Source organism: Mus caroli, chromosome 1 (genome assembly GCF_900094665.2).
Source record: "Mus caroli chromosome 1, CAROLI_EIJ_v1.1, whole genome shotgun sequence".
Lineage (NCBI taxonomy): Eukaryota > Metazoa > Chordata > Mammalia > Rodentia > Muridae > Mus > Mus caroli.
In genome coordinates, this window is record NC_034570.1 from 41,589,667 (window position 1) to 41,613,166 (window position 23,500).

General features: G+C 42.1%; 1 protein-coding gene across 2 annotated transcripts in view; it reads left to right on the plus strand.

Moving 5' to 3' along the window:
- The first annotated feature begins 2,787 nt into the window (after positions 1 to 2,787).
- Nab1 (NGFI-A binding protein 1) overlaps positions 2,788 to 23,500 on the plus strand; it is a 42,550-nt gene continuing 21,837 nt past the window's right edge. The window contains exons 1-3 of one of the 2 annotated variants that reach the window (XM_021172229.1): positions 2,788 to 3,020; positions 12,688 to 13,522; positions 23,075 to 23,208. In XM_021172229.1, coding sequence (XP_021027888.1) covers positions 12,707 to 13,522; positions 23,075 to 23,208 — 950 coding nt within the window. In that variant the 5' untranslated portion in view covers positions 2,788 to 3,020; positions 12,688 to 12,706. The remainder of the gene's footprint in view (positions 3,021 to 12,687; positions 13,523 to 23,074; positions 23,209 to 23,500) is intronic. The other variant, XM_021172236.2, reaches the window with a different exon arrangement.

The window sequence follows — 23,500 nt, forward strand, 5'->3', positions numbered from 1 at the left end:
GAAACCCTGGACCACCTACTCCAGCAAGGACACTGAGAGCAAGAGAGAGGCCCTTGGTTGCTGAGGAGTCCCTATCCCAACTCGGTGCCCAACACTGAGCATCTCCCTCAAATTTTCCATTCCAGAACCCCATAACAACAGGAGAGGCCTGGGGACCCCTCCCTACTCTCTTGAATACCATCAATAAAGTTCGCTGCAACCCCCCCCCAAAAAAAAGAGAAATATTCAGGTATCCTTAAGGCTCTTTCTGGAAAGTGGGATGAGACAGGATCCTCCCATTTTAAAGAATTTTAGTTCTATTTCACTGTGACATGGATTCAAGGGAGTGCCAAGTTGATAGTTGTGTTGATAGTCCATGAATCTATTAATATAGGAAATAAATAACTGAAGAGAAACCGATCATGCTCCTTAGCTTTCAGGCTTTCTTTTGATCTTTTTATTTTTGCTGTTTTATAGAAAAGTTCTGGGAACAGAACCATGGTTTAAACTGTGGTTTAACCACGGTTATTTGTGTCCTCAGAACTTAACTTTGGTATTTAATTAACACTTAACAAGACGTACTGGAGAAAATGAGTAACTTAAGCATACAGGTATTTTGGTAAAATCAAACCAGAAGAAACAAAGCTTCTGCAGGGTTCTTTTTTAACAAAAGATATCCAAATGGTCTCAAGAAGAGCCATTTGTGTTGCCACGCTCTCTTAGAACTGCCTGGGACTGCCTCCAAGAAATTCTAAAACTGTCTAATCTCTCCCAGAGGGCCTTCAGAGAACAACCCCACTCCATAATTGTTACCTTACAGAATGTATCCCTTCTCCTCCCACTAAGGCACCAAGGAGCTAGAAGACCTCCACTCTGAGAGCAGGGAGGTGGAGTTTAGGGATGGGAAGGAAGGCATGCACAGAATCAGTGCTTTCTCCTCCAGCTTGTCTCACATACAGGTGAACATCTCAGGCCTGTCGCACAGTCCTGTTGACTACACTGTGCCCATGAAGAACCTGATGCCTAAAAGCTTAACATTTTTTTTCTTTCATTTTCTTTCCTCCCACCACCTCTCCCAGCAACCATAGGGCATTTAAGCAAAGCATAGTGGGCCCAGAATGCCATTCTTAATGTGGGAAGAACACACTATCTAATGTGCCCAGAACATAAACAAGGAAGGACTTGAGTGGTTAGCTGTAGAAAGGATCAGCTCCAGACACTTTTCCTTGTCCGTATGGCTTTCAGCAGGGCAGAAGCACGCCCGACCGTAGCACAGCATGCAATTTGGACTCAATTCTGGAGAACGCTGTGCAGTGCAGGTGAGCTCACCAAGTTGATTAATCACTAACTGCGTGGCATAAAGCTACACGCACCCCTCCCCCTAAGCTTTTCAGAAGCAACAATGTTTGCAAACCATCAGACGTCCCAGTGAAGAATTAGAAGAATTTTGCAGATTTCATTGCTCGACTACCCATTAACCTCTACCTTTCCACACCAGCCAAGAAATTGTCTCAGTAGCCCTGACTGTACTACAACCACCCAAATTAAATTCCTCTTCGCTGAGCAGGAGAATAAACACTGACAATTGGAGTGGCAGGGAGACACTTTTAGCAGTTATTTCTTCTGAAGAATTTGAGGAACTAAGCATATTTATTTAAAATACCAACTTTTCTAGACAGGCTTGTCACTAACAGGAAGATAAGATATTTCAGCTTAAATGTATACTTAACCATGTAACTATATATTTATATATTTATGCATTTAAGTACATATCTATTCCATTGACATCACTCATTTGTAGAACATGTTTTTACAAAAAGAAAAAATGGTTTATTTAATAAGGTCTTTTTCTTTCAATATTATCATCCCACCCATTGTTGCAACATAAAGATGTGGTTTAAAGAATTTCTCTTCTCAAAGAATGCCTTGTATCCCCTTCAACCAAGTAGGCACACTCTGGGAGGCCAGCCAGGAAGTGGGAACGGCCTCCTATATAAAACTGGATTTTTATATGTACATTAAAACAGGATTCTACCTGTATTGCAGTAAGAGCACACCATTAAAACTTGAATTCTTTTCTTTGAAACCCCCTCCCCAAGGAAGGCAAAAATAGATTTAATTTTTTTCCCTTAAAATTTTGGCAATAGCTTTAGCTTTGGAGGTGCTGTAACACTTTCTTTGGCTAGAAAAGTTTATGCAAACCAAGCTCAAAATGTCTACACCTTGCCTTAAGAACTCTATTTTGACATGCTCAAGACAGCACCAGGAGTGTGTCATTTGCCTACAGGAGGACAACAGAAAATGGCCTGTAAAGTAACACAAGGTTTCCAGACGTGAAAAGGGTGTCATTAAGCCACCAGGCCAGAGTTTCCCTTTCCTCCCTTCTCAAACCAGGCCCGGGCGAGGGTGGGGACAGGGTGGAGTGGGCGAGGTGGGACAGGTCCGCACCGCACCTGCGGTTCTGTATCACCCCCTCTCCCTCCTGGGCCGGCCCGGTGCGGGGCTTGGCAGGCAGCGCTGTCCGCGGCTCCACGGAAGCCTCCTCCTCCTCCGACCCGCGTGCGCGCCCCCACCCGCGCGCTCCCAGCTGCCGTGGGAATGGGCCACCCCCGGGACCGCGCCGAGCCTCAGCCCCGCCGGCCCCCACCCCCGCCCCGCGGCCGCCCACGCCGGGATCTGCGTCACTCGGCCGCGCGTGGGCGGGAGCCTGAGCGGCGAATGGAGCAAGAGCGGAATCTCCCGATGTGACAGCGCGCCGGGCGGGGCGGGGGCGGCGGAGGTGGCGGGGGAGGGAGAGGGAGAGGCCGAGGGAGGGGCGGCGGGAGAGGCCTAGGGAGGGCGCCCCGGGCCGCCGCCGCCCGCCTCCGCCCGAGCCTCCGCCCGCGCGGCCGAGCGAGCGCCGTCGGGGCGGGCGGGGGACGGAGCGCGCGCCCACCGCTTCCCTGCCCCCCTCCATGGGCGCGGGGGCGTCCCGGCCGCCGCAGCCGCCGCAGGAGCCCGGCAGAGCCGTCGTCGCGGAGCGCGCCGCAGCCGCGGGCCGCGTAGGTACCGGGAGGGCCTGGAGATGGAGCGGGGGGCGCGGACGCGTGGCTCGGTGGGGCTGTCGCGTCCTGCCGGGCGGGGTGCGCGGGCTGTGCGGGGAGGACGCGCTTGCGGGCCCGCGTGGGGTGCCAGCTCCGGGGCGACCAGGGACTTCCGAAAAGTGCCGCTGAGTCTCTGCTTTCTGCCTGTTATCCGCCCCTTCCTACTGTAGTTGTGTTTTCAGAGCGGAAGGAGAGTTTTGCTTGGAAGTGGCTTTCAGAAACTTGGCACCCAGGTGCAGGGAAGCGGGAGTCGCCGAGCCTCTGAGGCTGAGTGGGTAATGTGCAGACACGTGTAGGACAGAGAAGCTTTGGATGCAGGTGTGTGACCTTATGGGGACAGACACCGAAGTACGGTCAACCCGGGAGATCTGCAAGGAATCTCCTGGGTAGAGCTGGAATTTGCGTCTGTAGGTTGAGCTGACCAAGTTTTGCAGCGGGCGACCAGCGGGAACCGTGCCCTGGCTCAGGGAGGCTTGGGAAATTTTGGATTGCCTGCTAATTTACAATTTGATCCGAAAGAGCTGGTTTGGAGTAAGTTGTCACTACCGATTGGTTTGCCAGTGACGTGCCTGCCAACTTTACGGAGTGCAAAGATCAGAATCTCTAAGGAGATTCTAAGATCTCGTATAAAAATATTTTGGCAGTTTTAATAGTTAATATTAGATTGCATAGGAGCAGAGGAACCGAATTTAAAATAAGATTAGTCACATCCGAAATGGTTCGCTGTTTTGTACACGCAGCGAATTACCCTTTTTAAATATTCACTTTTTGAAAATTCTTTCTTTGTACAATATATGTTATGACATTTATAATTCATCTGCCTTTTTTAAGAAGAGATACTGGAGAGAGGATGTATAGGGTCCATTGTATCGGATAGCCGACTAGGGTGGAGGCTATCTTCCTGAGATTGAAAGAGCTGCTTTACACCCAGCTCCTGTGCCAGCACAAGTGACTTGGATTGAAGGTTTCTTCCTCCAGCTTGCATCTTTTGAGACATTTAATTCTGTTCTTTCATTAAGCTCAAGCAGATTAATAAGTATGCTGTTGAGAATTTGTAGATAGGCAGTGCAGTCAGCCTTCTTCATCTCTGTTTCCAGTTTAGATACTGGAACATTACATCTTGAAAGAAAATAATTTCAAGAAGTGCTAGGGAGAGAATTTGTTTCTATTTTTTTGACTTGACCATCTTATGCTTAACCCGCCATTCCACTACTGAGCATACTTTGTCTCTCCTGAGGCCCAGGCTCCTGTTATGTGGGGCTGTGTTAGTGGCAGCTGTAAGACAAACACACATGGGGCACTGGAAATTTTACTTCATCCTGTCCTTTAGTTGTGAATATATTTCAGATGACAAATTCTTAAGATTCATATAGATGATACAGAAAATTTTAGTGAGCTATTATGTCTAATACATTTCATCAAGTACATAGATGATTATAATTGCATAATCATACCCAAACTAAAAGTTTTTCTTTTGTTACTGATTAATAACAACCTTGCCCTATAGAAAACCTAGCCTGTCTCCTCTTCATTATTTAAACAATTTCATATCTCTTTTACTTCAACTTTAAGGACGTATGGTTTATTGAACTTTGTATTGTAGATGCTTTGAAAGAAAAATTATGAAGTGGGGCAGACCTTTGAAGAGTTTGTGTCATGAACTCTAGATTTTAAGAGTAAAAAAATGGGTGGATGGTAGCAAGTGTGTTAGAGTTCTGTGCCTGGTGACTTAGAATCAGTCCTAGAGTTAGGCCTTGGCTATCGTTATAATAAACCTGTTTTTGTTGCATTTTAAAAATAAGGAAATCTCTATTTTTGACATAATGTGAATGTGTTCTATATACCACAGGGCCATCAATATTAGTGTTGCTTTCAGGAAAGCGACCATCTTATAAACAGTTTCAGATGGTGCTAATGTGTGACTCTTTCACATGTTCATATTTCACTGTGGGTCTTATCAAACATATTAAAGAATAAAAAGCAGCCCCTTGAGTATACTGTAAGAGTGCCAGCTCCTTTGCTGGGGTCTCAGTCTCCTCTCACCTGCTTCTTTTAATCCTTCAGTGGTGGGGAGAAAAATAGTGTGGTTATTATAGCAAGTGCAACTTTCCTTTCTGATCTGACATGTTCAATAACTCATGTAGTAGAAGAATATACTCTCATCTTAATAATGGAACACGAGGGAAATTTCAGAAGTTGATGCTGGGAGAAATGCATTACTCGTCATCTTGAGAATTCTCACAGCTAAAACATATCATTAAGCATTCAAATAATGTGTCATTTTTCAGCACATTATATTTAGGAGCTGTGTGTTAATTTACATGGTATGTCAATACTTTTTGCAGAGGAACTTCTGCAGACTGAGATTGATACATGCGTACGTGTTGCCTGCAGTCTACCTGGATGCTCTTACTGCCTGCCAAGAACCTTTTCTATTGGCTGAACTGTTCCCAGTTGTCATAGGAGTTGTTAGTGTTTGTCTGTTGGTATTAATATAGAGTTGTTTAGTAGACAAGTAAGTCCAATTTACCTTTTCTTAATTTTAATAAACATGTTTTAAACCTACCTTGTATTTTTGGGGGCTGAATTTTAAAGGAGTCTCTTTAAAGGAAAAAACAAACAAACAAACAAACAAACAAACAAAACTGTTCCCAGTGTTTTTCAGAATTGCAGGAAGAATCCATAGGGGAAAATACTTTAATTATCCCAGATTAACAGAAATTCATTAGAAGCTAAGGGTGTAATTCATAGTTGTGTGAGCATTAAGACCTGAAGTGTCTTGACTTAAGATGTATCAGTGTGGGCTTGAGAGTGTAGCTCATGGTAGAGTGTGGGCATAGCATGCTTCGGGTTGGTTGGTCATCCCCCAGCACTGACAAAAGCCCAAATATCAAGCCATGCTTCTGAGTGAGTGTGTCTAAGGATGTCTGTCTTTTTAGAAGTTGATGAGTATCCAGGGAATGCTGTAGTCTTACCTAACCCATGAAATGCAATGGAACCACATAGAAACATTTTCTAGCTTTGAGTTCTGGATTCTAGTACTAGAAGTGAGAAATCTGCATGTCCTGTAGGGTCCCCCTCTAGAGTCATCCTTTGATGTGGTTACTGCTCCCTTCTTTCTCCCAAGCCTCTCTGCTTCCAAGCTACACTCTGAAACTAGCTGGTACTTAAGAGGCTCTAAGGCCAATGTCTTCTTCATATTTAAACGTTTACTTGTGGGGGGTGGGGGGTGGGCAGCAGACATCACTTAGCTGTGAAGAGAGAAACCCTCTGGTGGAATTAATTCCCCTTCATCTGTAAATGATGCATGAGATCCTCAGTAAGTTTTACACAGTGCTTTTTCTAAGAGGTTGCTATTAACTCAAAAGCTCCCAGAGTGAAAGCTCGGGCCTCAGGGGAGATGCTGCTCTTGGTTTCTTGCTAGTCCCTGAAAAGTCTTCTGGACTGTTCTGTACCTCTAGAGAGTATATTAAATACATATTCTGAGGTGCTAAATGTGTATGAGGCAGTCATTCTTTCAGTATTGCAGGAAAATATTTAAGAATAGACACAAATCTACTAAATTTATAAGATGCTTGCTATTTATTTGAAACACACTGCATTGGACTTTTAGGAACACAAGACAAAAATGACTCAGGATGGTCAAACTTTTAATTTTTTTTTTTTTAAATGCTGACTTGGAGGATTGGGTTCCTATACAATGAACATACAATTACAGTTCTGACCATGTAATCCTGCACTTGGCTTTCATTCTTTGCTCTCTTCGGTAGATAGCCCTGCTGTGAGAGCCTGCAGCATAGTCTCCCACAGAAGGATGAGAGAAGGAGAAGGATAGTAGGTCAAGTAGCAGGATGCAAGGGAATGTGCTACTACTGTCTGATTGGCAGTTTTGGGGACACCAAGTTACTGAGAGGGTACCCCTGAAATAGGAAAAGATTCTGACTCAAATATTGGGTTTCATTATATAGCCATCCTTGTAGAAATAGTATTCAACACAGAACACTTAGCTGAGAATGAAGGTGAATAAAAGATTAAAGAGATCTAATTCCTATCCTCAGGGTGCCTATAACCAAACAAGCACCTTGTCTTCACAGCCAGGTTAAGCCTTTTGTTCTGTAGCTCCTTTTGTGAACCACTCTGCATCCTATTTATCACAGTACTTAAACATGTGCTTCTGCTTAACTGATCTTCATGAAGGACAGTCTTTCCTCCTGGTCCTCAGAACTGGCTCAGGACTTCGAATACTGGAATAAGTAAATAAGCAAAACAAAACAAAATACCTGGGGCCGGGGGTGGGGGTTGGGAGGGGAGGGGTGTTGGATGGAAAGAAAGGAAAACATTACTGTGGGCAGACTGAAAACCAAGAGAAAAATCTATAACCCGGCTGAGTGTGGAAGGTTTCATGGGAAAGGCTATGGAGCAATGCCCAGGATGGCCCTGAGAGAAAGGTTGAAAGGTAGCTTGCAGGATGGGGGAGGGAGATACCTATATTTGTAGTTTAGAGTGCTGTGTTAAGCTGTGGTAAACTTGCAGAGAAGAGGGAACAACCATACCTCATTGAAGTGGGAGCAAAAAGCAATGGAAGCCAGAATTGAGTGCTTTGGGAACAGAAAGAAACAGGCTGACGCTGATGATATGGCCCAGGGACATGCAGAAGTGGGGAAAACAAAAAGTAAAACATTCTTATTAATCTGGGAAACAGGGAAAGTAGTACAATGGGCTGAGGGACTGCAGAGAACCGACTTGAAAATCCAGAAGTCAGGAAGCAGATGAGGCCATGCCCTCCATTCTGGGCACGGATTGTCAGTCTTCAGGTGGGATGTCAAATTCCAGCCCAGAAGAACAGTTCAGGCTCATCCCTCTCAGGGAAGTACTCTTAAAATAAAATCCTGCAAACACTCAGGGTTATTTTACTTTTTTAGCATTGTTCATTGAGAAAACACTGGACATTTTCAAAGTAACAAATTTAGTTACATTTTAAATTAGTTTGTACCTCCTGAAATCAGGGAAGTGTTCATTTACTTTCATTTGTAATGAAAAGCCCAATTTTACTTTGAGATCTCTTTGTAGTGACTCATAATTTTGTAGTAATCTGCTCATGAATTATCCCACTAAGCCACAGGTTCTTTTTCTTTTCTTTTCTTCCTTCCTTCCTTTCTTTCTTTCTATTTATTTATTTATTTATTTATTTACTTTTATGCACACTGCTGTTCTGCCCTCATGTCTGTGGAAGGGTGTCAGATCCCATGGAACTGGAGTTACAGACAGTTGTAAGCTGCCCTGTGGGTGCTGGAAATGAACACAGGTCCTCTGGAAGAGCAATTGGTGCTCTTAACCACTGAGCCATCTCTCTAGCCCCCTAAGCCATGGGTTCTTTGATTGATTGTTTGTTTGTTTTACTATTTAAGGAATTTTTATTAAAGCAAGAATTTTATAATCCAAATTACATTTCCTTGCTCCTTAAAACAGAGCTGACATCCCCAGCTATTCCACAGTAAAGAATTACAAAATTAAAGAAAGGAATGCTTTAAATTTTTGTACTTTGCAGAAAATTCTTTTCCCAGGGTCTATAAAACATTAATTTGTTTTTATATTTTACTTTTTTGGGGGGATTTTTGTTGTTGTTGTTTTTTTTTTTTTTTTTTTTTTTGGTTTTTCGAGACAGGGTTTCTCTGTATAGCCCCGGCTGTCCTGGAACTCACTTTGTAGACCAGGCTGGCCTCGAACTCAGAAATCCGCCTGCCTCTGCCTCCCGAGTGCTGGGACTAAAGGCGTGCGCCACCACGCCCGGCCTGTTGTTGTTGTTTTAAATCGAGTAATCTAGGACTAGCACTGTTTGCTAGACCTGGCATTTGCTCTGTACATAAGGTTCAAAGTTTCCTTTCCTTTTTTTATTTATTTTATATTTTGCAATTTTTTAAAATAATATTTAAATTTTTTGATGTTTAAGATCTTTTTCTTCAGTGAAGCATGAGTTTCTGTTCGTGGTCCCTGACCAATTTAGACAAGCCATAGGTCCTCCAAGCATGGCTTTTGACCCCATGTGGGATGGTGAAGGTTTTAGCAATAGTAAAAGCTTTCTGAACTCACAAGAACCAAATAAGTAAAGATTTAGAGTTAACTGTGTAAAGAGGCAGAGGTGTTTCTGACAGGGCGGCCTATGTTGCCTCCTGCATCTTTATTGAGGCCTTGGTTCTGAACACACAACATGCACCCCTTCCTCCACACAGTCTCACTGCAGGGTAACCCCAAGTGCAACTAGAAGCCTGTTGACTCACGTTCTGGACTCTGGGTAGGTTATGAATTGCGTTGCTTTTACTGTACAACTGGAGTTTTCTGCTTTTTATAGAAACTAATAGTTTAATTGCAGAAAACAAAGACAGTATTTTGTATCAGGCTAGTATCTAATTAGCATATCCGTGGATTGTATTATGTTCGGATGTTTGAGTTTAAAAATTGCTGTTTGACTTTCTGACAAGTTTCATAAACACACAAATCTATGAAATACCTTTTGCCTTAAGATTGGGACAGAATTTCTGAAATGGCTCTAAATACACTGCTTCCATTTTGTTTTACATATTTATGTGAAGCATCATGAACTCAGCATGGACAATTACAAAATAAAAATATCGATCAAGTCTTCAAAGTACCACAGATGCTGTGTGTCCTGTGCTCCAACGACATGTTCAAAGAGTGCCTGAAGTTAGAATATGGTAGGGGAAGACGGAAGGGATATCAGTGTGCCATTAGCAGAGTCAAATGGAAACACTTGAGGGAGTGACAGAGAGACTGGTGAAAACTTAGTAGTCCCTGGAGATTTTGGATATCGAAGCGGGTCCTGACACAGCAGGCTTGATGGAAAAGCTCCTCTTTTTCTCTCTGTCTTACCCTGAATCTTCAGCCCCACACCCAGAAAATCCTATTCCCTAGCAAAGTAAGACTTGAGCAGTGACTGTTTCTGCTCAGCTTCACATGGCACAGGCTGAGCTAGGCAGGTGAGCAGCACTATGTGGGCCCATGGGGAGAAACCAGTAAAGTTTAGAAACTCAGGGTTACCATCTAGTTAGCAACCAGCAGTCTAAAACAAATTCTGAATGAATTTCTTTCTGCTTTCAAAATTCATCTTTTTAGGGCTGTGGTCCTTCTCACTGACTAAGTTAATAGGGATTGTATGCTTTGTTATCTTTAGGAAGCAGCACAAATGAACGAGTCAATAGTTTCTTTTAAATCATGGGTTTTATGAAAAAGCCAGAGAGGAGGCGCTGCTCCTAGGTGTCTGGGACCAGCCAGGTGCAGTAGCTTTTAGCTGAGTGGATTTATTGTATCGTCACTTACTGGCGTGCAGTGCTGTACTAGGATCCTTTGGTTCCCAATTCAGAGAGATACAGGCAGAGGCTGTTCCCGGCTAATTTAACCCTCATATTGAAGCATGAGTAGTTTCAGATTTTGTGGAAACAGAAAATCTCATAGAAGCTTTAAGTCAAATCAAGTTAAGGGATGAAGTGGTGGGTATTAAAAATATCCTAGCAGGATTTGAAGGAAGCTCACACAAGTCTTCTAGGGGGAAAGCTTGGGGAGAAACCTCCTTGCCCAGCTGTGAGGGTCAATCTCGAGAAAGGGTCTTGGGATTCCTTAGTGTGTCTGTCTTTCATGTGCTATTCTGACTTTGGAAATGTACTGTTGTTCCCTTTATCCTTTACATTGTTAGCTTCTTTACCAGTCCACGAGGTCTCTGTCAAGAACTAGGAGGTTTGGTAACGTATATGAGGAAGGAGAAGACTTGGAAACTGCTGTTTTCTAAGCCCATTGCCTTACCCCAGAAAACTACAGTCTAAGTTTGAGTCTTTGGGGTCCTAAGATCCTTTTATATTTATTTGTCTAGTAAATACTCCCTTTTTTTTCTCCCATTGATATAAAATGACTGAAAGATTCTGTTAATCTAAGTCTTGAACTGTTTCCTATATTCCATGATCAGGGAAACAAATATGGTAAATTAGTTTATCACTCAGTAAACTTTATAAAACCACGGTCCTCTTATGGAAAGGACTGTGCGTATACATGCTTTTATGTGTGTCGATTTTTTTTCTGTTCTAGTGTGAAAAGTATGTAGAGCAGCTACCCAGGCAAATGATGAGAAAGTAAGTTTCTTTGCTTCTTATCTAGACACTTCAGAAGTCCTTCTGATGGATGGTGTCCTTTAATATACAGTTAAACTTGGTCTACTTCTCAAGGCTGTGTTTTGGGGCCTAGTCCAGTTAGGTGATAGATACAACCTAGGTCGTCCTCGCTGAGGCGATTTAGATGGCTTTTACTCAGGGGACTGAGATGGAGCGATTGTGTCAGTAGACCCGAAGTCTTGAGACGCTCACAGAGCATGCAGGTCTTGTTGCCTCGATGTATAGAGTGAGAATCTTCTTGTACAGTTTGCCTCATTTGCCAAATCCAGAATCTCACACAGTGGAACTGAGGGTCTCAGGAAAGTGGTTTTCAAAGGCACACTAGGTGGTTTTTCCCTAGGTGTTAGCAGAAGCAATTGGGTACTCTCTCTCTCTATTTTTAATCTATGCCTGTGTTAGTCCATGCAAATAGAGAGCCATTGCCTTTATTGGAAGTTGGAGAAGGTTGGTAGTTGATCAAAATGTGGATAATTGAAAGGTCTTGGGAGATAGAACTACATAAGTAGTGCTTAGAGGGATAGACTCTGTAGTGGAGTGGCTGAGATTGCGATTTTTGTAGCATTCTAGTTGGTGGCTTTTCAAAACAAGTCCAGGCATGGTAACTTTCTGTTTTCCAGTGTGCTCCTAGTATCTCTGCTTCTGTTGTCTCCACTCAGCTTCCTCCACACCAGCAGCGTTGGTCTTCCGTTTGCCTCCGTGGTGGTCATGTGTTGCGCTTCTGTGGTTGTCTCACTTTAATCCGTGGGTGTGTCCCTTACCAGGTTGTTTTGCTTAATGGGAGTACTTGGCCAGCACTCATTTTTGAGCTCATAGGAGTGTGGATAAGTGCTAACCCTGCCTCTTCAGTATCCTACATGCCTAAATGATCACCGTTGCTCCCTCATTCCTTTACCCACCCAGCTCTAAGTATAACACCTGCTTTCTTATCTTCAATTTACATTGGAATCTTTCACTGGCTGGATTTATAAATAACTCTGTCTTGGAGGCTTTACAGGAAGTTTAGGCATACTAGTAGTATCCATTATGTTGCCTGATACAAAATAACAGTTCAGTGAATGGTGACACGTCTTAACTTCCTGCTGGTGAGTAAAAATTCATCTTCGCCATCATGCCCATACCCTGAAGGGAAGAAAATGCAAAGATGAAAATACGGGATAAACCCTTTTTGAGCGTTGGTCTGAGTTCCTAGTTTGTGTTTAATAGCTGTTTTCCTTTGAAAATGTAGGTCAGTTTAGCAACTGATTTTCTGAGTTATGAAGAATAGAGCTGGATAAAGTATGTGTGTTGGGGGTGCATCTTGAGCGACAGGTTGCTTTGCAGATACTTTGTGTCTTATTTTGCCCATGTTGCTTTCTAATAATGGGATGTTGCTATCTAAATAATACAATGTTGCAAGCCATTTTAAAAGGTTGAAGAACTGTGTGATGAGTCTCTCCTTCTTTTTGTAGGTTAAGCCCATCCACAGTAATGGCCACAGCCTTACCTAGGACCCTGGGGGAGCTGCAGCTGTATAGAATATTGCAGAAAGCCAACCTGCTTTCTTACTTTGATGCCTTTATCCAACAAGGTGGTGATGATGTCCAGCAACTGTGTGAAGCTGGAGAAGAGGAATTTTTGGAAATAATGGCACTCGTGGGCATGGCAAGCAAGCCCCTTCACGTTAGAAGGCTTCAGAAGGCTTTGAGAGACTGGGTTACAAACCCTGGCCTTTTCAATCAGCCATTGACTTCACTTCCTGTCAGTAGCATACCCATCTATAAATTACCAGAGGGATCGCCAACATGGCTGGGGATATCCTGCAATAGTTACGAAAGGAGTAGCAGCTCCCGAGAGCCACATTTAAAAATCCCTAAATGTGCCGCCACCACCTGTGTGCAGAGCTTGGGTCAGGGCAAGTCAGAGGTGGGAAGTTTAGCACTGCAGAGTGTCAGCGATTCCAGACTCTGGCAAGGACACCATGCCACTGAAAGCGAGCACAGTCTCTCCCCAGCAGACCTGGGCTCCCCGGCTTCTCCAAAGGAAAGCAGCGAAGCCCTGGATGCTGCAGCTGCACTCTCTGTGGCCGAGTGTGTGGAGCGGATGGCCCCCACGCTGCCCAAAAGTGACTTGAGTGAAGTGAAGGAGCTGCTGAAGAACAATAAGAAGTTGGCCAAAATGATAGGTCACATCTTTGAGATGAGTGACGAAGACCCACACAAAGAGGAGGAGATTAGAAAGTACAGCGCCATCTATGGGCGGTTTGACTCTAAAAGAAAGGATGGTAAACACCTTACATTGCATGAGGTAAGGAGCCTGGTGTATCTGTCCCAGTGTGTGTGTGTGTAGGGGTGTGTGTGGTCAGGGTGGGAGGTAGTGTGTATGTGTGTGTGTGTGTGTGTGTGTGTGTGTGTGTGTGTGTGTGTGTGTGTGTGGTGTTGGAGTGCATACTTGTGTTTGCTGCTGTCCACTGCAGGGTGCTGGTTAATGGGTTTCAGGGAGGAACACTACTGGAGCAGCCCTGAGAATGCTGAAGTGTAACAGCTTTGTTCTGAGCAGAGGCTGTTTATTGCCCTAGGTCTGCCTTCTGTTGAACTCAAACACATTTGAGTTTTAAAACTACAGTATAAGGTAGGTTTTAGAAACAGGTCAGAATTCAAGCAGTGAAGCATACATTTTGTGTTTGCAATGTGATTTGTTTCTTAGTTAAGAAATAAATGGATTTTAAGAGTGGATCTTCATTTTTAAAACTTTCTTATTAATCTTTAGTTAAAAAAAAAAAAGCAATCCATAAAATGACCAGAACATAAGGCAATTTCCAGCTAGTGTGAAAAACAAAGTTGTGTTAGATGAAGGTTGGAATTGAGAGTGTAGCTTTGATTCTTGTTTTAGTTAAATGATTAGCATACAAAGGGCTCATTGTTTCATCTCCACAACACTTTATCCAGAGTGTTCTGCTTAAGTGCTCGCTCACACACACACACACACACACACACACACACGCCCCCCCTTCCCTCCCCCAAGCACACCTCATTTGAGTATGTGCATACATCTTTGCGCTTTCTTGTTTTTTCTTGTTTGTCTGTGCGGCACCTGTCCTGATTATTCAATGCAGATGGAAACTTGTCTTTGCTGTGATCTTTTCCTCCAAGTAGGACGTCACATTTATTTCCTTTTTCCCTTTTCATCCTGCATCTCCTCCTGTCTCAGTAGCTCTAGAACACTTTGTTGTAATGTATTGCATCCTGGTCTGTCCTTTGCTGGATAATGTCTTTTTTTTTCTTAGAATCGAATGTGTCCAGTGAGTGCGTAGAAACTGATTCATTTTTTCAGGAGTGAAAAAGACTTTCATAATGAGATTTTAAAAATAACCACATACCCTTTAGAAGAAAGGAGAAAACCTTTAGAAAAAATATTAGGTTGACTATAGTATTTCATTCAACATAATGTTTCTCTCCCCAGTCTTGTGCTTTAATATGGAAAGGAATATATATTCACTGTGAAGGTTTTCTGACATAAAACGATGTAAATTACTGACTTGTAAACTTTCACAGACTTATCTTTACATGGACAAACCTGAGTTCATGTTTCACAAACTGTTCTCCAGATCCCTTTGTTGGTGGTGAAACGCTGTGCTGCCCCAGGGAGCTGCCTGGTTCATCTGTGCACTGCCTTATGGGCCATTATTCACTCTTCACTTCCCAGTGCCGTTTAGATTGTTCCCAGTTTAAAAAGCTTGTGCACTAGTGTGTGAATATTATAACACCCTTAACATTGTTTGTTGTTTTATAATTATGTCTGTGGCTCTACTGTGTAGGTATGTTCGTACCTGTAGAGGGCACAGGTGTCAGACCTCATGGAGCTGGGGTTCTAGGCAGCAGAAAGATGGAACAAGGGTCCTCTGCAAGAACACTATGCTCTTCTAACCATTGAGCCAGCCCCAATCATACATACCCTTTTATAGTCTTGTGCATATTCTTCTGCAGAATATATGCCAACATGTAAATTATGGGATCAAGGACTATGCAGATGTAATATTTCAGTCCACTGCTAATTGCTTCCAGCTCGCATTCTAAAAAGCTGGAACCTTGCCCCCATCATTGCTATGCAAATGTCTGTTTATCCACACTTGCTAGTAATGCATTTTACATTTTAATCTCTACCAGTCTCAGTGGATGGAAACTGAGACTCAGGTTTGCTTTTCCTTGTGAGGATGAGTTTCTTTTCCTATAACACATAATCAGGTTTTTGTCCATAGAACTATCTTAGTAGTTCAGTTGTCTTTTAAAAAATTGACTGGTTCTGGGCATAATCCCAGCACTCAGGAGGCAGAGGCAGGCGGATCTCTGTGAGTTTGATAGTCAGACCCTGTCTGTCTCAAACAAAAGAAAACAAAGCAACAACAAAACAAAAACCAAAAACAAGTAAAACAAGAATTTCTTCTATTTTATGGACGCAAGCCTTTTGTCTTATAGAATACTGTTTCCCCGGTAGTCATCCTTCCTTTGACAGTTGACTGGTTTATCACATGTGAGTTTGGTTTTACTCAGTCTTATCTGTTCATCTGATCCTGCATGGTTCACTCGGATAGACGGGATTCAACTGAGTTCCTTTACAGTGCAGTCTGTTGCATAAAAAAACACATATTTCTTTATTATTCTTGCTCTCCTGGTTTTCTTTGTTTTGATTTTCTTTTTATGGTTTTGTTAATCTTACACATTTTTTCTTCTAAATAAAATTCTTGGTACATTATCAAGTTTCTAAAAAAAGTGTCATTTTGACTAGAAAAGTTTTATGTGTAAGTTAACTTGGTAATAGGTGGCATATTTATAGTAATGGGACCTATAAGTGAGTACAGTATGTTTTTTCCTATTAGATTTCTTACTAATTACATTAGTAATTAATTTTATATTTCTTTTAGTTACCTAATTACATAAGTGATTAATTTTATATTTCTTTTAGGTACATGTATTTTGCATATTTCTTATTTGGCCAAATTCTTGTATGTTGAAAGTCTATATTACATATAGATAGTTTTTCCTTGCTCTAAGATGTACAGGTTAATGTAAATGAGTTTTGTTCTCACTACATTTTTAATGTATCCCTGGCTGAATTTTGTATGTTAATCTTGTTTTCAGCAATTTTACCATTTGGTCTTTTAAAATAAATGGTTTTGGCTATGAAGGCTGAAGTTCATGATTACAGGGGTCAGAAGACAGTTTTCAGGAGTCTGTACTCTCCTTCCACCATGAGGGTGCCAGGGATTGAACTCAGGTTATCAGGCTTGGTGACAAACACATTTACCTGCTGCTAAGCCATCTTACAGTCAATTAATTTTTTAAAAAAATAAAAGAATGACTGAAATCACATCAAGTCTGTGATTTGGTCTCTTTTGAAGTTAGCTTGCACAGTGATTGGGTCTCATCAAGTTTCCTGTTTCACCGGGACCAGTGAGCCAGGGGATTCCTGTGCTCTTTTGTGCTTTTTCATTACCTGTAAACAATAAAGGTATCCAGCGGGAAATCTGTAATTGGTAGGAAAGGATAACATGTGTTAGGGATTTTAGTCTCATGCACTAACCTATTTTTATGTGACTTTTAAAGTTTTTCAGGTGAAACACAAAACTGAGTGGAAAACCCATACTTTTATCAAATAAAAGTAATTTTTACAAATCATTTTCACTATGAACAAATCCTTCCTTATATCAAACAACTCAAAAGCATTATGATCCTCTTTAAACATTCATTTATTTACTTTATGTATAGTGTTCTTCCTGCATGTATGCCTGCAGGCCAGAAGAGGGCATCAGATCTCATCACAGATGGTTGTGAGCCACCTTCTGGGTGCAACGAATTGAACTCAGTACCCCTGGAAGAGCAGCCAGTGCTCTTAACCTCTGAGCCATCTCCCCAGCCCCTAGAAGAATTCTTTTTTGTATGCTCTGCTTTCACTACAGGGCCCTTTGCTTCATTAGCTAAGTAGGTTCTGATGGTGTGTAAGTATCTCTGAATAAGGGTGTGCTCAAAATGAGTGTTGGGTGTCAAGAGGTGGGGTGGGGCTTTGGGAAAGTTGCCCTGCTTCTGGGCTTCATCGTGGACAGCTCTTGTTCACTGTGGTTCCAGCCTGTGAATGTGATCCAATAATGTGGATGAAGGTACAGGCTGTAGAATGCATTTCTCTTCAGCTCCCAGCCTCTCACAGACCTCGGAGAACACTGGAAGTCTGGAATTATCTGAGAATAAAAAATAGTGCTGTCATGCCCTTTCAGGAATCATGAAAATATTAACTGTGTAAGTCAGAGAAAGACATTTTAGTATTTCTAAATATATAAGATTTAAAAAAAAGTTACCAGTTTATTTTCAGTTTCCAAATAAGGGAATGTGTAACTTCCTTGGCTCCATCTAACTGTTCAGAGAATTTTCTTTATAAAAACCCTGGTTGCTTTTATTTAAGTCTTTCAAAGCTAAATGTTGTCTGTAGTTCCTAGTGGTTACCAGCACCTCTGACACCTGGAAAAAAATTAACTCTAGCCAAGTCTGTAGGATTTTTTTTTTCTTATAAACACTTTTGTATTTGTCTCTAAAAGCATTGTATCCTGTATGGTAAAGAATTATACAATAGAACATTGTCCTATACTTTTGCTTTTAAAATTAAGAATAGGTAATTGATATACACATACATACATACTCCTGTGCAATGACAAAACTTAGAACCATACATACTCTTGGTATGGGGCCGGTGCTGAGGGACAAGGGACAGCTGCAGATGTGGTACTAGGAATTTCAGCAGGTAGATTATTTCAGGTATCCAGAGGTACAGTTGGAGACTGGAGATAGTAAAGTAGGCAGGCAGTGTGCTCTGGATGGCGCGTCAGTGGATGATGAGAAGTAAAGTGAACAGCAGTGTAGCAGAGAGTGTGCAGAAACATAAGTATGTTGGGAGTTTGCGGTGCGTGGTGGTATTGATTGCAGATAGCATGATCTGCTTCTGCTTAAAGGGCTCTAAAGCTTCACGATGGAAAAGGAAAGGAGAGTAGTCAGCAAGAAAATGATAATTCCACCGAAACATCATCCTGGTGAGGTAACCCAATCACACAAGAACACACATGCTGTGCACTCACAGATAAGTGGATGTTAGCCCAGAAGCTCAGAATACCCAAGATACAATTCACAGACTACATAAAGCTCAAGAAGAAGGAAGACCAAAGTGTGAATACTTTGATCCTTCTTAGAAGGGGTAACAAAATACTCGTGGGGGCAAATACGGAAACAAGTATGGAGCAGAGACTGAAGGAAAGGCCATCCAGAGAGTGCCCCATCTGGGGATCCATTCCATATACAGTCACCAAACCTGGACACTATTGTAGATGCCAAGAAGTGCATGCTGACAGGAGACTTATATAGCTGTCTCCTGAGAGGCTCTGCCAGAGCCTGACAAATACAGAGGTAGATGCTCACAGCCAACTATTGAACTGATCACAGGGTTCCCAATGGAGGAGTTAGAGAAAGAACTGAAGTAACTGAAGGGGTTTGCAATATCAACCAACTAGAGCTCCCAGGGTCTAAACCACCAAACAAACCATGGCTCCAGCTGCATATATAGCAGAGGATGGCGTTGTCAGGCATCAATGGGAAAAGAGGCCCTTGGTCCTGTGAAGGCTAGATGCCCCAGTATAGGGGAATGTGAGGGTGGGGTGGGGAGGTGGGAGTGGGTGGGTGGGTATGGGCACACCCTCATAGAAGCAGGAGGAGGGGGGATGGAATGGGAAATTTCTGAGGGGGCAATCAGGAAAGGGGATAACGTTTGAAGTATAAATAAATAAAATATCCAATTAAAGAAAAAAAAAAAGAAGTTAACAAGATAAAACCTCAGGCCCATGAAACAGTGATGCCAAATGTGACAGGTCAGCTGCCAGCACAGAGGTGAGAGGTCAGCTGGGTGGGAGGTCACCTGCCAGCTACAGAAGTAGGAGATGAGCAGGGTGAGAGGTCAGCTGGGTGTGCAGAAGTGAGAGGTCAAAGTTGAGACATTTCAGAGGATTCCAGAAGTTCCAGTTTTGAGAGAAGGGAGTGCATCTGGGACACTCACATGAGAGCACATCTGCATAGATGATGATGCTTTTATTCTGTGCTCTCAGTCTGACAGTTCTCTTCACCTAACACTTGAAAAGAGGCATTAGGTTTTCCTACGGTGACTTTAAGAAATACATTGTAGGACTTTTTTTCTTGAATCACTTAGCAAGTTTACATTTTTCTAAACACATTGATTTCATTCATCTTCAAACACTAGCACAAAGTTATTTATAGTTTTTGTGACCTAACCTCATCTATTTGGTATTTCACCCCCCACTCCCCCCATTACAGTTACCCAGAAATTTGTCAACCATTTTTCTCTGAGTACCACAAACAAGGGTCAATTGGCCTTTCTGGCTTCCTGTCCTAGAGTTTCTATTGCTGCAAAGAGACATTATGACGACAGCAACTCTTATAAAGGACAACATTTAATTGGGGCTGGCTTGCAGTTTCCTGATGCCCATTATCATGGCAAGAAGCATGGCAGCATCCAGGCAGACATGGTTCTGGGAGGAGCCCAGAATTCTACCTCTTGGTCTACAGGAACAAAAGGGGATTGTGTGCCACACTAGGCCTAGGTTGAGCATATGAGACCTCAAAGCTCAAGCCCACAGTGACACACTTGATCCAGAAGGGTCACAGCTACTCCAATAAGGTCACACCTCCTAATAGTGTCACTCCCTATGGGCCAAGCATTCAAACCAGCTTTGTCTTTGGGGGCCATTCCTATTCAAACCACTAGAACTGCCACCTGTTTTTTGTGAATAAACTATTGAGACAGCCATGCTTTTGTATATAGTGTCAGTGGTTGCCTTTAAGCTACAATGTTGTGTCTGTGGTTGTCTTTAATCTGCAATGTTGTGTCTGTGGTTCTCTTTAAGCTACAATGTTGTGTCTGCATTTTTTTCTAAATTAAATTTGGTGTTGGGTCCATTAATATTCCATTAGTCTTATATTTCTGACTTAAGCAGTTGTAGTCTTGAGTTTTTTTTTTTTCCACTGTGCATGGATTCATTATTATTCTTAAAGTTTTGATATTTTATTTTTTATTTTATGATTAATAACTCATGAGTTATTTAGCATTTCATTTTGTTTTGCTTCTAAATGTGAGCGAATCTCCACTACCCCTGCTATTTTTTTCTAATGATTTCTAAATGAATTACAAGGTAGTTGGTTCTCTCTACCATGCTGGTCCTGGTCATGTCTAATTTCTTTGACTGAACTCACATTTCTTATAAGGTTTAGAAGCCCCTGGAAGGGAGTGGCTTCTGATAGCACTTATCTGGATTTATTTCTACAATTTATCAAGAGACACAGACACAGACGAAGGTAAGGTCTCAGCCCATTTAGTGTGAGTGAATTGGGGCTGGAGGTCTGTGTGAGCATGGAGAGATTTGTCTTCTGCTCTCTTCCACACAGCTCTGAAGTTCAGGATGAGTCATGTTCCTTGATGCCCCTGCTAACTCGTGAGTTTCTAAAGCTCTTGGTGCTTGGAGCTTTGTGGATGGTATCGACTTAGGACTCCTTGCTCTGGGGAGCACTGAGCCATGCTTCTCGGTCCCTCACACACTTCCCAGCCTTGTGACACTGTGACAAATTTGGACACTTTGTCCTTAACTTACTTGCTCTTTGGGCACAGCCATCTTTGTTTTGGGCTCACACGCCTTACTCTATTTCTGGCTCTTCAGGCATTTCTGGTAATGTCCCTGCCATCATCTCTCTGTTTGTTTTAGTCAGCATTTTTTGTTTTTTGTTTGTTTGGTTTTGGTTTGGCTTGAGTCTTAATTTTTCTGTTCTTAAAATGTTCTGGCAAAAGCAGTATAAGGAAGGGAGAGTTTATTTGAGCTCATAGTTCATCATGGTGGGAAGCCAAGTCACCAGGACTTGAAGCATCTGGTCACACTGTGCTTACAATCAGGTAGAACAGAACAATGAATGCTTAGGGGCAGTTCACTGTCTCCTTTTTGTATATCCTCGATCTCATCACAGGGAATGGTACCACCCACAGTTGAATGTGCCTTCCAACCCCAACTAGCCTAGTCAAGATAATTCCTTACAGGGATGCCCCAAGGCCTGTTTCCCAGATCTCATCTCATTGACAATTGAGATTAAACCATCACCGTACACTTTATTCTCTGATCAAATAAATGAAAATGAAATTAAAGCCATCTACTTGATAGAAAGCAACACTGAAAAGGATTCTGGAAATGGTCTTCCCATGTGTGTTTGTAAGATCTGGAGTACTTTATCTAAAGGGAAATTGTGGTAGGACATAAAAAGTTGGTAAGTGCTGGCCATGTGGCTCGGCGTTCAAAGTGTCTTGCTACTCTTGTAGAGTTTAGTCCCTAGCACCCATGTCAGGCAGCATTCAGCTGCCTGTGAAGACAACTTTAGGGGACCTTATACCCTCTTCTGACCTCTCAGGTATCTGCACATATGTGACATACATCAATAGAGACAAGTATAAATAAAAATTAATCTTTAAAAATCTTATTAAAATTGAGTGTGTTCTCTGATCTAACAGTCCATTTGTTGGAGCTTGTACCACATAATTAGACATTGCAGACAAAGATGTACATTTATAAATATTCTTTTCTCTTCTGCTTGTAGTACTTGAACTGGGGTGAGGTTGGCTTAAATTATATATTGCTCTTAACTGAAATAACATTTTACGTATATGACAAAACCAATATTATAAAGGATTTTTAATTTACCAGCCAATAGTATACATTGTGCATTGACTCTATATCAGGTGCTGTTGTAAGTAAGTCAACTTTCTGTCATAAAACATGGTAAAAATAAAAGATACGGAATTATATAGATGAGAAAGGGACTGACAGCTCTCAGTGTAGAGAAATACGAAGTAGCAGTAAAGCTGAGGTGCCTGGGTAGAGAGAAAAGGGGAATGACTGAACTTTTTTAATAAAATAAAACCAGAGCTAAACACCAACAGCAGCTTCATGCCAGGTATAGCTCCATTTCTTTCTCTGACAGCTTTTGGGGTAGTACACATAATGAGGCTTAGAGAGAGGCATCTCTGTGTGTCCAGTGTCACACAGCCATGAGCGGTTGAACAGAGTTAGTCCCAGGTCTGCTATTCTTCCTGCCATTACCCACACTGACCGAAGGACAGTTCTTACTTTATAAAAGAAGTGTAGCTTATCTGCCAATAGTCCCCTGCATCTGTTTGACCCAGTTATGGGGAACATACTGGCATGTTAACAAGTTAGAATTTTTATGTTTACCATACTTCCTAATTTAAGTTTTAGTATAGGTGTCTGATCAACCAGCAGCAATATTGACAATGTTCTAACAAGTATTGAATCAAGCAAATATAAAAGGTCTAAGACGCTGCTTTTCCAGCGCCAGTGTGACTTGTCACAACTTTGCTGTTTAAGTGATCTGATTAGTGTTGCGTAGGTACCTTTTGTGTCAGTGCACATGAGAAATGCTGTCAGGCTGTGTGTAGTCAGGGTTAGCTAAAGAAAGATTGCTACCATTTCAAAAATCAATTTTTTCCATAAGAAAAATGAGATGCAGAATATTTATCATTCATAAAGTCCCCTACCTAGTCAAAAATAAAGAATCAATAAATACAGGTAGTAAAAGTATAATGTTTTTCAGGTTGTTTGGGCGCTAGAAGACTGAAAGTCAGCTCCCTTCCAAAGGCTGACACAGGATAAGGGGGGGTTCGTGCACTATTTCTTCCTGTAATGATGTGAGCTTTTCTGTGATCTGATGAAGACTAGATCCTTATACTTTTGAAACTTTTCTTTTGTATGTTGAGCTCACTGTTAATGAGGCAGCCGCTCAGCTGTGTGTGAAGGACAATGCCCTGCTGACAAGAAGAGATGAGCTTTTTGCCCTGGCCAGGCAGGTTTCTCGAGAAGTTACCTACAAGTACACTTACAGGACCACCAGGTAAGGTCGGAGCCCGGCATTTGCACAGTGGATAGAGGCAGTTTGAAACATTGCTCGTAGACTATGAATGTTTCTGAGAAAGTAACATTATGACTCATATAGATCTTTCAAAACATTGTTTCAAAGACATCTCTTTAATTAAATTATCTTAAACTTGAACTTAAAAACATTAAAAAAAAAAAGATACCATTTGCTATTTGAATAGATGATGCACTATGTGATGTTGAATTCAGTTGCTAAGTCTACCTGCTCAAACATTTATTATGTGTTCTTGCTGAAGACATCCCAAAAC